Below are 15,493 nucleotides of genomic sequence, written 5' to 3'. Positions count from 1 at the left end.
AGACATATAAGGTCATTTCAGATCAGTGGTGGGTTCCGGATCCCGTTCTAACCGGTACTGTTGGAATGGGCCCGGCATCACGCACATGGATGCTCCCGGCGTGTGCATGCATCGTACTTGCCTGCGATGCTTCTGCAAGCCTCCGCGACACTCCAGCTGCTCAGCGGAGCATCGCGCAGAACCGTATGTGCCATGCACGTGCACAGAAACGACAAAGGCTTAAACGACAGGTAAGGAGCTCGGATGGGCGGGTGGGCTCTCCGGAGCACCGTACTGGAACAGTACCCGGTGCTCCAGGCAGGCTCCAGTACACCCGTACCAGGGTGTACTGCCTGCAACCCACCACTGTTTCAGATGTATTAACAAATAGTATCTTTAATCCAACATCCAACATGAGATGTTGGGTTGGCACAATTCCCTGTTTATTGGATTCCTTCAGAGAGGCCAAGAGTCCTTTTGCTTGTTATTAATGCTAATATAGTAAGTGGGGTCAAAGGAAAGACATGATGGAAAATCCTTGTTAGGTATTATAACTTTCGGACTATAAGATGCACTGGACTATAAGATGCACCTAAATTTAGAGGAGGAAAACAAGAAAAAATAGTTTTTTGCCTCGACGCATTGCATTTTTGCCCTCCCCGGCCCCCAGAAGCATTGTGCTCTGCATGGCCCATTTTCACCAAAAATGGGCCCATTTTCACCAAAAAAACACAGACAATTTGTGCCCTGCAGAGTGCACCTGGGGGCATGAGAGGGGAAAAAACATGACGTATCGAGGGCTTGGGAGACCAAAAATGAGCCCCCCTTTTTTTTTGCAAAAATGGGCCTGTTTTTGGTGAAAATGGGCCATGCTGAGCACTGCAGAGTATTTCTGGAGGCCTGGGGGGGGGGTGAAAATGCAATGCACGGAGGACTTGGGACCCCCAAACCACCTGTATTTTTTCTATAAGAGGCACCTAAATTTTCACCCAGTTTTAAGGGGGGAAGGTGCGTTTTATACTCCGAAAAATATGGTAGTTCAAATGGAGACTATTTATTTGTAAGTGAAAAGACAAGATCTATATATTGACAACAAAAAATACCACCAAATGTATAAAAAGAAATTTCAGTAAAAAATAGATTTACTGCAGTATGATTTCAACAAATCCCATTATATATCGTTCTGATATATTTTTACTATAAGTGTGTGTGTTTGTGTATATGTGTATACATGAGGAGAAAACAGGTTTGAAACTGGCCACTTCTTCTCCTTCAGGTGAATCAGTCAATTTTCAATAGTGGGAGAAAAAAAATTCTCTCTGCTCCATCCCTGAGTTCCAGAAATGGCTAGAATGGCTGCTGCCAAATTATTTTGCTACATTTGTTTGCATTCATGGATTTCAAACAGTTTTCTCCAACTTAAAGACTTTGGATATGTTAGATTTGAACTTTCCATTATCCCCAGTGAAGAGTCAAAGGCGATGCTAGCTGGAGAATGATGGTAGTTTAATTTAAACACCTCTGGGAGGAAAGGGTTGGAGGACGGTTGTGTTATATATTTATTTGTTATTTAAAATTTCATGTGTATATTGAAAGAATGGAATTTAGATGCAAATCACAAGCAATAGCAATAGCACTTAGACTTATATACTGCTTCATAATGCTTTAGAGCATTCTGAGTCGTTTACAGAGTCAGCATATTGCCCCCAACAATCTGGATCCTCATTTTACCCACCTTGGAAAGATGGAACGCTGATCCAACCTTGAGCCAGTGAGAATCGAACTGCTGGCAGTCGGCAGAATTAGCCTGCAATACTGCATTCTAACTATTGTGCCACCATGGCTCAAGGTGGATTATTTCTGAATTATTTCAACCTCACTCTGGATCTGCTAAATAACTTCTCACATATACTGGCAATTCTAAACACTTTTCTGAATTAGATTAATTCAGAAGATTAATTCAGAAATCGGGAATCATAAGCATGCAAATTCATAAGCAGAGGCAGACAATGGACAAGCCTTTGTTAAAATGGTTGCCTTATTCTCCTAAACATTTCATTTGAAGATCTCTAAAATAATGTCTTTTTCTAAATATAAACAATTAGTTTGTTCTTTGTTAGCTTTTTGACAGAATCAAGTTATTCTGGATGCCTGCCAAACACCAGCCAGATTTCATCTACCTAAGGCATGTTCCCCTTCGAAAAGTCCATCTCTTCACAGTCATCCAGCTGACCTGTCTTGTGTTACTATGGGTTATTAAAGTTTCAAGGGCTGCCATTGTATTTCCGATGATGGTATGGATCCATTATTTCTGAATTCGTATAAAAGTCAGTGTTGTCTTTAAGGGACAGTAGTTATGTTGAGCATGGATGTGTTTATTACTAAATTCTTTTTCATAATGAAAGATAACATTTCTCTTACAGATCACACCCACTTCATCCTATAATTCAGATAAATTACTTACATGCATGTAGCAGTAATTATTGGCATTGCTTGAGGGAATTTTGCAAATAATTTTAGAACTGTAGACTTTGATTTTTTCCCTTCTAAGAATAAATATGTCATCTGTGCCTGTCAATAATCTTACCATAGTATAAATATTTGGATTAGGTCTTGGCATTGGTGTTCGTCAGAAAACTCATGGACTTCTTTTTCACCAAACGTGAGCTAAGCTGGCTGGATGATTTGATGCCAGAGAGCAAGAAAAAAAAACTTGAAGATGCTGAAAAAGAGGTATGCTTACGGTCTCTTTCTTTTGACTTTCTCTCTTTGTTCCTTCTCCAATATTATTAATTAAGCTTATTAAAATTCTATTTTGAAAACAGCAATCTAACAGGTGGCTCTGCAGATAAAGGTGGCCAATTTACCAAGAGTGGATTTGTATGTCTTTTTTTTTTTTTTTACATAAGTATAAACCAAGATTTTTGGCTTGGTTGATAGGGCCTACATTGGTACATTTTTCATGCAGACAGGAAGTGTATTTCCACATGGAGTAGCCAAAGCTCTGTTTTAAATATGAAGTGCTACATGAAATAATTACAATTCACCCAAAGTTAAGTTATTCCTAGGAATCGTTAAGGTACCGCTGATCTGTCTATGCTTCTCTGAAATAGTACAGGTTTGGGAATAAGAAATAGAAAAGTCAGTATGAGTTAGAATGACCAGATGTTGGTTGCAAAAATCCCTATGATTTCCTGCTTATTCTAACTCTTTGCTGCCATCTACTGCTCATCCAGATTTCCACAGCTCAGAAGAGGGAGACCTAATATAAACATGTATCAATAGGTAGCAATTTTCCTGCTTTCAGATTTCTTTTACCCAACTTTTCTGTGGAGAAATAATTGAATCATGCACCCAAGCCCGACAGAAGTGATATGTTCTGTCTCCTACAATGGGAAGTGTCAAATGTAGACAAGATATTTTCTTTGGATTGTCCAGGGATGCATTTGTTTTGGTCTGATTTGTATGTTGCACTTTTCTTTTTAGAAATATGAATGGTGGCAAAAAGGAAAACAGAAATAAGTATTTTTTTCTTTTCAATTGCTATATTTTCCAAGCCCCTATTTTTATATGTTATGGTATTACTAAATATTTGAGGCTATTATTAAACCTGCTCAGCTGTCAAAATCCTGGGAAGCTGTGAAGCTTAGAAATGACAAAATTAACTAGAAGTAAAAAAATTTGACATGGAGCCTCTGGAATTTAATTGGAAAAACACCATTATGCTGGCTTTAAAAATAGAAGTCTGTTCCCCCTACAGATAGAAATGAAGTTGACAAGATGTTTTTAAAAGTCTGATTTGACTGGATCAAGATATTCATTTTGTGGCTTGATCTTCAATATAACAGTAAATTTCCATCAATAGTAACCATTAAACATCAAGATGGAAAATAATATTTATTGTCAGCCACTTATTATGTCATGGATTAATGTGATATTCCTGATTTAAATTAAATTTGATGCAGACATACATCCAAAAAAGGAAATCCTGTTATCTCAACAGCTCCTCATCATAATGAATGGGCGGTTACCGTATTTTTCAGAGTATAAGACGCACTGGAGTATAAGATGCACCAAGGTTTTGAAGAGGCAAATTTAAAAAAAAGTAGGTAGGTAGATAGAGGGATAGAGAGGGAGAGAAAGAAGGAGAAATACAGTAGGTAGGTAGGTAGGTAGAGTAGGTAGGTAGATAGAGGGATAGAGTGAGAGAAATAGAGAGAGAGAAAAATACAGTAGGTAGGGAGAGAGAGAGACAGAGAGAGTAGGTAGGTAGGTAGATGTTTCCAGGTGTATTTATCCATGTGTTGGAGAAAGAAATCACTGACAAACCTTAAGACTTTGTTTCTGCTGGTACAGGACTTGATCAATGTAATTCTCATTAGTTAAAGAGCTTTCCAAAAGGAAAAAAAAAGTTTTTTCATTCTGCAAACCTCTGAAAAACGGGCCATTTTCCCCCCAATAATAGGCATGAATAGCCTGGGGGGGGGGCTTTCAGAGTGCTCCTGGGGGGTGGGGGCCAAAAAAGAGAAAAAAAATGACCAATTGTTCATGAAAACGGGCCCATTTTTTGTCAAAAAAAATTGCATGCATAGTCTTATGGAGGGTTATAGAGTGCTGCTGGGGGCTGGAGGGGGGGCAAAAAATGACCTATTTGTTGCTCATTTCTGCCCTCCCCAGCCCCCAGGAGCTCTCTGAAAGCCTCCATAAGGCTAGGCAAGGCCATTTTTGTGAAGGGGCGGGGCTTCGGGAGGCAAAAAATGCTGTATTCGATGTATAAGACACACCCAGATTTTCAGCCTCTTTTTTGAGGGAAAAATGTGTGTCTTATACTCCAAAAAATACAGTAGTTTTATTTAATTCCCATTGAAGTAAGTGGGAAACTAACTTAACTTGTATTGCTGATGTTGACGTAGTCATTTAAATGCATTTGTTCCATTCCCCTCCCCCCCAAATTCTCCCTCTGCCCACACAATACATATGTCTTTACTTACAAAGGGGTGCTTAGAATAGATTTGTTGTTACGAATCTGTATGGCCATTTTTATACCTTGATCACATTTGAATGCTGCTTTCTTGTATTGCCTTTCCACACAGTTCTATGTTTATAAATAAACTTGCTTTTTTTTTTTTTTTAGAAAGGCAAATGCAGTTTTAGGCTGCATTTACAGAAGTAACATTTCCAAACCATCGGGGATAATAGATGACAAACTAAGAGTTTCACTATAGTATTTCTTTTATCAAGTATAATGCTTGAGCTAATCATACCTCTAGTGGCTACTTGTCCAGCAGATTGAGTAAAAAAAAGCCAAAAAATCATCAAAAATAGCTGATTTTTGAATGGAAACAATCTAGCAGAAGTACCGTATTTTCACGACCATAAGCCGCACTGAAAATCCTAAAATTTGATCCAAAATCGGCAGTGCGGCTTATAACCCGGTGCGCTTTATATGTGGAAAAAGATCTCCCAGCTGCTTTGCTCCTCGCGACTGCAACAGATGTCCAGAAGCGGCCCCTGGGGCCAATGGGGACCGGACCCCCAGCTCGACAGCCCCTGTCGCCTCTGGACGTCCACCGCAGCTGTGAGGAGCCGAGGAGAGCGCGGAGAAGAGCGCGCGATGGCCCCCGGCGCTCCGGGAAGCGGGAGAGGCGCGCGGCCCGGCCTCTCCTCCCTGGACGCCGCAGCAGCAGCCCCAAGCGCACCAATCCCCACGCCCTTCGCATCGGGGCATGCTCTTGCAGCACGCCCCGATGCGAAAAACACAGAGATCGGTGCGCCCGGGGCCGCCGCCGCGACGTCCAGGGAGGAGAAATCAAACCGCGTGCCTCTCCCGCCTCCCGGAGCGCCAAGAACCGTCGCGCGCTCCCCTCCACACTCTCCTCGGCTCCCCACAACCGCAACAGACGTCCAGAAGCGACAGGGGCCACCGAGCCGGAAATCCAATCCCCACCAGCCCCAAAAGCCGCTTCTGGACATCTGTTGCAGTCGCGAGGAGCGGCACGAAGGCTCCCGGCGCTCCAGGAAACACCGAAAGCAGCTGGGAGAAGCGCGCGGCCCGGCCTCCCCTCCCTGGACGCCGCAGCAGCAGCCCCAAACTCACCGATCCCAGTGCCTTTCGCATCGGGGCGCGCTGCAAGAGCATGCCCCGATGCGAAAAACACAGAGATCGGTGCGCCCGGGGCCGCCGCTGCGACGTCCAGGGAGGAGAAACCAAGCCGCGCGCCCCTCCCAGCCGCCCTCGGCGCCCCCCGGAGCGCCAAGAACCCTCGTGCCGCTCCTCGCGACTGCAACAGATGTCCAGAAGCGTCGGGAAATGTGCGGCTTATAACCCGGTGCGCTTTATATGTGGAAAAAGTTTGAAAAATTAACGTTAATTGATACTGCGGCTTATAATCCGGTGCGGCTTTTGGTCGTGAAAATACGGTACCAAATTTTATTTGAATGCAGTTGCTATTAGGGTTATCTGTTGCTCTCTCTTCACTTAAGAGTATAAGACTAATGCCAGATTACTGAGTTTCAAACCCCAGGTGTCCAATAAGGCAATTGGTTTAAGACAGTGATGGCGAACTTTTTCAGCATCGAGTGACAAAAAGGGAGCGCACATGCGTGCACACTCTTCAAGGCCGCAACCCGGAAGAGGAGTTGTCTGGAAATGAACTTCCAGTTTCTGGGGCATACATGCACACCAGTCAGCTGGTCTTCTGGTTTCTGACATGCATGCGCAAGTGACGATCAGCTGGCTGGCACGCATGTGCGCACCGGAAACCAGAATCCCACTTCTTCCGGTTTCCGGCACTTCTGCATGCATGAAGGTCAGCTGATCATCATGCACAGATGCACACCAGAAATCCAGAAAAGGAATGGGCACTGCCACCCGTGCCAAGTGGCATGGCTCCATGTGCCACTTCGGGCATACATGTCATAGGTTTGCCATCATGGGTTTCAGAGAATATTTGTAGTTTAAGGTTAAATTGTAGAATCCTTGGTGCTCTCTGAGCTTGGTTGCTTTTTCGCCTACAGACTGATGGTGTTACTTAAATTGATAATGAAATGTCTGCAAGAAAATAACCAAGCACCAAGGATTCCATAATTGGTTTAAGCTTCCTGCCAATGGGCAAAATCAAGGCAAGGGAATCAGTATTGTTTGGCTGTGCTGGACTGCTTGAAGGAGGAGGAGAATATCATGAAATGAAAGAAGATGTTCCCAAAATGCAGTTGTGCTATTTCTATTGAAATAAATAGAAATTACACACAAAACAAGAGAAGTACTGCAAATGGACTATCTACAGTATCTTCTATTCTATATCTATCTCTGCATCTCTCTATATCATCTGTCTGTCTATCATATTTCACTGTCTGTCTGTCTGTCTGTCTCTCTCTCTCTCTCTATCATCTCTATCTAATTTCATAATTTTCATTTTCATTTCTCACTTTCTAATCTTGATTTGTACAGCAAAATTGGCAGGGGAGAGCAAAATGCCTAACTTTTGGCACCTACAATTTCTAAGAGGATTTATGAATGAGAAAAATCACTGAAATGACATTTGATTTTCTCAGAACAATTAAAAAAAACATTTGGATGGAAAAGAAGTGAAGAAATTATGCTCTTTTTAAGGGGAAGGGATTGGACCTGAAAATTGCAATATTGCTGCAATAATTTGTTGGTCAACCTCTCCGTTTTCTTTGGTCTTAGGAGGAACAAAGTATGTTAGCAATGGAAGAGGAAGGAACAGTCCAGTTGCCACTTGAAGGACACTGCAGGTAAACTACTCAGAACTAATTGTGTTCCCTGTCAGTGGGGAAGTGGATCTTGGCTTCTCTTGATGCTTTAGAACCAAAAGCGATGCAATGCAGTAGTTTCATAACTGGATTGAGGATGAGTGTATTTAACTATTTTCCCCATCCCCTTTTTCCAATTAAACTGGAAAGCTATAAAAGCTATAAAAATATTTCCCCCTTTTTAACCCCAAGATTCAAACCAAATTCTGTGATTTCTATTTTTAAAAAAACAAAAGCCCCATTGCTTTCATTCTGCGCTAGAAGAAAACCTTTGCATCTCCTTTGATTTTGATGATGATAACCAGGGGTGGGTTCCTGCCAGTTCTAACCTCTTCTATAGAAGAGGTTCCACAAATCTACAGTGCTGTTTAGAACCGGTTCCAGGTGCTCCCCCCCATCCATCCACACATCAAGATGAAGAGCGAGAGGAGGAATTCTGGGAGTTGAAGTCCACAAGTCTTAAAGCTGTCAAGTTTGAACACCCCTGGGTTTTTTTTCTAAAGGGTTAGGGGTGCAGGGGTCTTGTAACTTGACAGTTTTAAGACTTGTGTACTTCAAATGCCAGAGTTTCTGAGCCAACATTTTGGTTGCTAAGCAAGAGCGTTGTTAAGTGAGTTTCACCACATTTTACAAGTTGGCCACGCCCACCCAGTCACATGACTGCCAAGCCACTCCCACCCAGTCACATGGCCAGCAAGCCACTCCCACCCGGTCACATGGCCAACAAGCCACTCCCGCAAAGCAGGCCACACCTACAAAAGAGGTTCTAAAAATTTTTGAAACCCACCACTGATGATAACCCTGGTGCAAAATTTAAAAAGTGGGGATCTCATTATATAACTCCCAGCTCATTTCTGATTTGGCTCTTATTTGGAGCTAAACTTTTAAAAATGCCTATTGGTCTATATATGGTAAAGCTGGATCATGTCTAGCCCAATAAAGAAGCTACCTTAATTCCAGAGCTGGGCTCTTTCTACTTCATAATTGCCCATTAGTGGCTCTGGGTGACTCTCAGCCAGAAGCCCCTGGAGGTCCCAGGGAGCAAGCTGAGGCTTTTGCCATGTGAAAAGCAGATCATTTGTCACTAGGGGGGTAGCTCTTTGTAATGGTGCACAGCCACTCAAATCTGAAGTGGGAAAGGAAATTCGGAGATGATGTATGCACACATCACTGTTGGTGATGTGAAGTAACCTGAAAGTAACCACCTTTTCATGAACCCTCCAGGAAAATAGATGTTTCAATGAAGGTGGCACCAATAGGGTGAGAAGTAATCTTTGAATGCCGTTGCCACTTTCTTAACTCAACCAGGAAATCCATTACATCTTCAGTTTGTAATTGAATCACTCCAAACTGAATGGAGGGCAAATAATTCAATTCATTTGATCGAAAGTTTCCCCTTGAAGAATGCTTTGATTGAATCTCCTTTGAAATAAATTGCCCACTGAAAGTTTCACACAGTTCTAGCAGGTCATTTGAATGAATACCTTAAAACAGACGGACACACTTCTTCTCCTTTGGCTGCATTAAATGGTAAAATTCATTGTTTGATTGTGACTCTGAATGCACCGATTTTATTCTAGAGATGACCCATCTGTAATAAATATTTCTGATGAGATGGCAAAATCAGATGTATGGAAGACAATGTTGATAACATCAGAAAATGCCAAGGACAAGGAGTCCAGCTTTCCTGCTAAAAGGTTTTTAAAATATTTTTATTTTATACAATTTTTAAAGTGAGGTTGACTGAATCCAGTATATTGAGTTGAACAGGTTCCACTCTAGATACCTTTTATTTCATAATTCATGGTAGCTGAGGATCAAGTATTTGCTTTGCTTAGCAAAGTAAAAGCATTATACATTTATTACTTAGATTTACATAATGTGATCATGGATGCATTCGATTGATTTTGGGGGGAATCCCCAAAGTATGAATAATATAACATCAATCTGAAGGAAGAGCCTATAAAAGTGCACCCTAAATATGTACACACTAAGCTATTGCACCAACACACAGCTTCTATAATAGCGGCGGTAACCGCCTGGCCTTTCAGACTAGCAACCTTTAAGCAACCTTAGTCAAGATGGCCAGTGACAAGGGATCCTGCAAACTCTAATTTGGCAACATCTTGACCTTTATAACTGCCCACAGTTGTTTTAGTAAAGATTTTACAGACCCTGGGGTGTATAACTTGGGAATTGTTCCTTCCTTCCCCAAAACTATGAGAACTCCAAGAGAATTTTCTATAGGATGTAGAAATAGAGCCTAGAACAAAATATTGTAATGCATCTTTGCCCCCTTGAAAAAGTGCTTCTATTCAGGGATCATATTGGCTAACCTCTGGAATACTATAAGCTAGAAGCAGCTCAGGCAAATATTTCCACCCCATTTCCCCTCTCTCTTCAATCCAAATGGTTATTTGCACTGGAGCTCACTGGATTGAGACAGGGCTCTTCTCTGAAGAAATCGTATTGAAGCACACATGTCGGATCCCTGGCACAGAGGTCTCTGGACAGCACAGCTTGTGTGCCACCCACATGGATCCCTGCTAGTCTGTTTGGACTAGTGTATATCATCAAGGGAATTGGGATAGCTAGAATCACTCTGGGAATCAATATAATCCCTTGATATAGAGACAGATTTTCATGCCTCATACATACAGAGTCCTCCATATGGGAAATTATATCGTACTGGGGTGGGATATAAGTAATCTATCATCTGAACCCTCCTTTCTTTGTAAAACTACACAACAAAAGGCTTAGCACACTTCTCAGGTACATTCTCCATTCTGTCCCTTCTTCTTTTCTGATCTTCTTGTCTCACAAAAAGAGCTTGTTTCTCTCAATATAATTGTAGTAAAGCAGCAGACATTGTATAGTGTTTATAGACTCTTAAAACTAGCACAAGAGACATGTGCTGATAATGCTAAAGGGTTCCTTATGATGGGCCTGCTCAGTCCCTCCTGTCATCACCTCTTTTAAAACTGAGCTGAATTACTGGGTGCTACGGAGATTCTGGCGGATACAAGCTGATTCTCATATAAACCAGAATTGATCTATTTTCTGGTGTGATCTTATTGGGAAGGGTATTACAGATGATGTGGTGTTTTTTTGTTTTTTTTAAAAACCCAATTAAATAGTTTCTGCCTTCAGGTTTATAATCTAATAGATACAACACAGAGAAAAGCAGGAGGGAAGGGAGTGGAGGGAGACACTATTTCTTTAAAGGACACTGTGCTCCAGAGTGAGAACCTAATAGAATTGCTACTCCTAAATGACAGGAAGAAAAGGGCTAAAGAAGGTGGACTTTCCTGTCTGAATAAAATATCATAAGTGAAGATGTAACATGCATATAAGTAACAATTGGAAAGGGCCCTTCCCATAAGGAGATGACTAGAAGTAGGTTACTTCTGAATGGCCAGAGCATAGAGGATATGGGCATAAGGAGCCCTCTCTCACTTTTTCCCTCTTCCAAGGCTGCTAGGCCCCTGCGTAAAAGGCAGGTTTATTTGTGTGATAATCTCTGTGTAGAGTGTTGAGGTAAGTGCAGTCTTGTTTAACTACTGTTCCCTCAGTTACTATTCATTCTGAATTAACATGGTTTTCTACTTGATTGTTCCATTATCACATTCCTACCATAAGCTCCCCTTCCTAAACTCTAGAAGCTGATTTCCCAAAGGTAAGATCCTTTCCCCAAACCTTTGTCTTGATTGTTACTGTGTGGTATCTTTTGAAATGTTCACAAATGTATAGTATGTAAATTTTGGGGAGACAAAATGCATTTCAAAAGGATACGAAAAGCACATTTGGAAAATTGTGTGGATGCATTCAGCTTCATTTTACCAAATATCATGAATAACACTGACACATGAAACTTGGAAGAGATACTTGTTTTAGCCACAATCCAGTGGTGAAGTTCAATTTTTTTTTACTGCCGGTTCTATGGGTGTGGCTTGGTGGGTGTGGCAGGGGAAGGATACTGCAAAATCTCCATTTCCTCCTGACTCCAGGGGAAGGATACTGCAAAATCCCAATTTCCTTGGGAGGCAGAGAATAGATGGGGGCGGGGCCAGCCAGAGGTGGTATTTGCCAGGTCTCTGAACTACTCAAAATTTCCGCTACCGGTTCTCCAGAATCTGCTGAATTTTACCCCTGCCATAATCCTTCACTTTAATAAAGTAGCAGGAAGGAAAGATGTCAACTTGAGTCTTGGTATTTTGTCACCCCAAAATAGCATGCTGCTTTTGCCATGGTCTTCCTCTCCCTCAGCAGCATAAACAAGATGATCTTGAGATTAATTCATACATTCCATTGGGTAAGATGCTGCAACAGCATAATTTCAGACTGGGATCAGCTTCATCCTGCAGTCAGCATGGTCACTGGTGTTCTTTTTTTTCATGAAGGGAAGAATGTATTTGAGAGTCATGTTTCTTTTCCCCCAAAAAATTAAGGATGGGAAGAGAAGCAGGTGGCTCTGGGAGCTGTACTGCCTTCATTCCCTCCCTTCACCATCCCCATTACCATTCACAAAAATAAAATAAACCCCAAACAATAGTAATTTCCCATCCAATGCTTTTATGTCAACATGGCTGTTAGGTAACCTCCCCTTTGGGAGAGCGAGTACGTTCAGAGAAGTGTTGTTAGAGTTGTGTTGGAGAACACACAAACCAGCATACAGAGGCACTGCAGTTTAAATAGGCTTTTACTTTCGTGGAAATAGAGGTCCATCAAACAGTCCAAGTCATACACGGATAAGACAGTCAGTCATCAATGTCTTTCAGTTAAGGGATAATCCAAATAACATAGTCCAGTATCATATAATCAGTTCGGTACTCAAAGTTTGCTAACAGTTGCAAAACTTACAATAGCTCATGGCACTTCCAGCTTCCAAAAACACTCAGATCAGATCAGCCCAGCATCTAACGAACAGAGAGCTAACAGTCGTTCTGGCTCCCTCTTATGGCCGATTGAGGAAAACAGCAACCAATCACATTTTACAGTATGCTTTAAAGAAACAGGTACAACATTGTTACATGATTTATATATTGCCAACCCAACCATTAGATTATATTCCTAACAATGGCCCACTGCAACTCTCTGGAAAATAGGCTGAAAAACAGTCTCCAATGCCCATCCTGACTCTGGGTGAATACCTTCCTTCAAGCTGTTTTTTTAATAGCTTAGGAGAAATTTCCGGACAGTTAGAACAATTAATCAGTGGAACAACTTGCTTCCAGAAGTTGTGAGTGCTCCAACACTGGAAGTTTTTAAGAAGAGATTGGGCAACCATTTGTCTGAAATGCCATAGGGCAGGAGTGTAAAACTGGATTTGTTCGAGGGCCAGATCAGCATTGTAGTTCTCCTCCATGGGCTGCCTTGGGGGGGGGGATCCGACAGACACCTCCTGCAGTCCCCTCCCCCACCCCATGTCCAGTTTTGGCTGCCAGAGGCACTACGGTCTGTGTTATTTCCAGGCCGGCCCAGCAGGACAGATTTAAGCACCCCACGGGCAGGATCCAGCCTGTGGGCCTTGAGTTTGACACCCCTGTTATAGGGTCTCCTGCTTGAGCAGGAGGTTGGACTAGGAGACCTCTGTTATTCTGTAAGCTTCAGCAACAAGAGAAGAGCCTGCGCTGACAGGAAATTGTGAAGTTAGATTGTACACCAATAATAACAGAAGTATAACAGAACAGCAAGTCTTTTCAAAGGAGCTCTAGATCTGAAAAGACCTGGTTGTTAGAATGTGGAGCCAGTATGTTTGATTGCAAGACAATATTTAGTTCATAGATGTAAAACTGGGCCTTGGTTGTGCCAGTAATATACTAACCAAAATGTGCCAAAATTCTACATTACTGCCCTTACTATTAGCAGGGAGCAATATTTGTGGCACAAGTACAGCTAAGACTGGTAACAATCCATACAGTCTCATCTTATGAAAATGCATTATGTGAAAACTTTATATGATCAAAACCATGATAGGCAGTAGAAGTCAATATTTAGCGGCCCTTGTAATGCTAAGCCTAACAAATGGAAAACAGCTATGTACAATGTAATAGCAAATGATACAGCCCATGAATGAATGTAATGAAATAAAAATAATAGATATGAAGAGAAAGAATGGAAAATAGGAATAAAGTGGAACAGATTGAATAAAGGTGGTCTGATCTAGGAGAATGGAGTTGATGAATACAGGCACAAAAATGAAGTTGTAGTCTAATTATGAACGAAAGGGGTAATTTTTATATCAGTACATATGGATTAGTGTCATTTAGTTGCTGTGAAATTGTATAAATGTTTAGGGTTGTGTAAGTGCATATTCTTGTGCCAGGGAATGATGGTAATTGACTGACTTGAGTTCTGATTTGGTGGACATTATGCAACAGATGTGATGGAGGGGAGCAGAATTATTCTGTTAAATGACACAAACCACATGGATAGTTGCGGGCAAGGCAAGGTAATGCAGAAAAAAATGCACCATTTGAATACAAATGGAATAAAAATGATGAGTATTTTTCAAGTATCTGTGTAGAAAAAGATTTGTTTTTGAATATGTGGTTTAAGTTTTAGTCTATTCATAAATACATGCAACAAAGGGATGAAAGTAGATATAAACAGCTAATTTATTTGCTAGTTCATGATGAAATTTTGAGATAATTTGTGAAGAATAAAATGATGATCAAATATTTTAAAAATGGGTCAGACCATTGATTGGTAATGTCAAGACTGGACATAGACACAAAGGGAGAAATGAAAGAAATTCATAGAAGAATGAATGAAAGTAGAATAACTTTAGAAAAAGAAAGTACAAATCCTGTGTGGAAAAACATGTTAGATAGATCAATATCACAACAAAATGAATGGAATGTGGAAGCAAGGAAAAAGTTGTGGAAGATACTTGGAACTAAGTGAATGGAATTATTGAGTGTTATTGAAGTAACTGGAATGGGTAGCATGAAAAACAGTATTGAAGGGGGAATGAAGTAAAAGTTGCCATGGATAAGAAAAAGTGAACATAAGAGAATGATTAACGCTGAAACTAAGGATGAGTGAAAAATATTAGACAACGTCTATTGGGAGAAAAACAGTAGGAAAGAAAGCAAGTGATGGTGAAAAGTAAAAAAAAAGTGTGTTTCCACAAGATGAGTGGAATGGGTGTTTTAGAGATTTGTATGTGAATGATAACAATATGCTGAAGAGTGCAATTGAAATAAATTCTAAGAAAGAAGAAATACCAAGAAGAAAGTAAGGAAAAGGTAGCCTTATAGGTGGTGAAAATGTTGAAAACTGGTAAAGTTGCAGAAGTGGAAGATCTAACTGAAGAAAATGTTAAGATATGGTTGATAAGGTTTTGCAGATTAATTATTGGAAAAATACTGTAACCATTGCTCAAAACAAAAGGAAAGTTAGTAAGAGGGCATGACAAAACAACATATAAATGTGTCTGGGAAATTGTTGGAAAAAATCTGTTTGAGAAGCTATGAGAGGAGATGGTAACTAAACTTTCATCTTCCTGACTGGAAGAGCTGTGCAGAATACTGTAAATGTTTGCTCTTCAGCAGAACATTAATAAATGCATGAACACGAGAAAATGATATTATACACTTTTTGATTTATAGAAGCAAATGATAGATTAGGTGTCCAAATGATGTCTAATACAAATTTGTAGTCATACATACACACACACACACAAATAAAAGGCCCGCAATGGCTTAGTGGCTAAGACACAGAATTTGTCGATCAG

General features: G+C 41.0%; 1 protein-coding gene across 7 annotated transcripts in view; it reads left to right on the top strand.

Moving 5' to 3' along the window:
• The window catches only part of SLC4A10 (solute carrier family 4 member 10), a 182,039-nt gene that overhangs the window by 163,473 nt on the left and 3,073 nt on the right, over window positions 1-15,493 (top strand). For 6 of the 7 annotated variants that reach the window (XM_087709787.1, XM_087709772.1, XM_087709766.1 and 3 more), the window contains 4 exons: window positions 2,100-2,273; window positions 2,590-2,712; window positions 7,670-7,737; window positions 9,336-9,452. In XM_087709787.1, the coding sequence (XP_087565913.1) occupies window positions 2,100-2,273; window positions 2,590-2,712; window positions 7,670-7,737; window positions 9,336-9,452 (482 nt within the window). Of the gene's footprint in view, window positions 1-2,099; window positions 2,274-2,589; window positions 2,713-7,669; window positions 7,738-9,335; window positions 9,453-11,394; window positions 11,432-15,493 lie in introns of all 7 variants that reach the window. The other variant, XM_087709777.1, reaches the window with a different exon arrangement.

Source organism: Thamnophis sirtalis, unplaced genomic scaffold (genome assembly GCF_051295495.1).
Source record: "Thamnophis sirtalis isolate CommonGarterSnake01/CBP01778 unplaced genomic scaffold, rThaSir2_p1.2 scaffold_1, whole genome shotgun sequence".
In the NCBI taxonomy this organism is placed as follows: Eukaryota; Metazoa; Chordata; class Lepidosauria; order Squamata; family Natricidae; genus Thamnophis; species Thamnophis sirtalis.
Note: the sequence above shows the minus strand (reverse complement) of the source record. Positions and strands in the feature narration are given on the sequence as shown.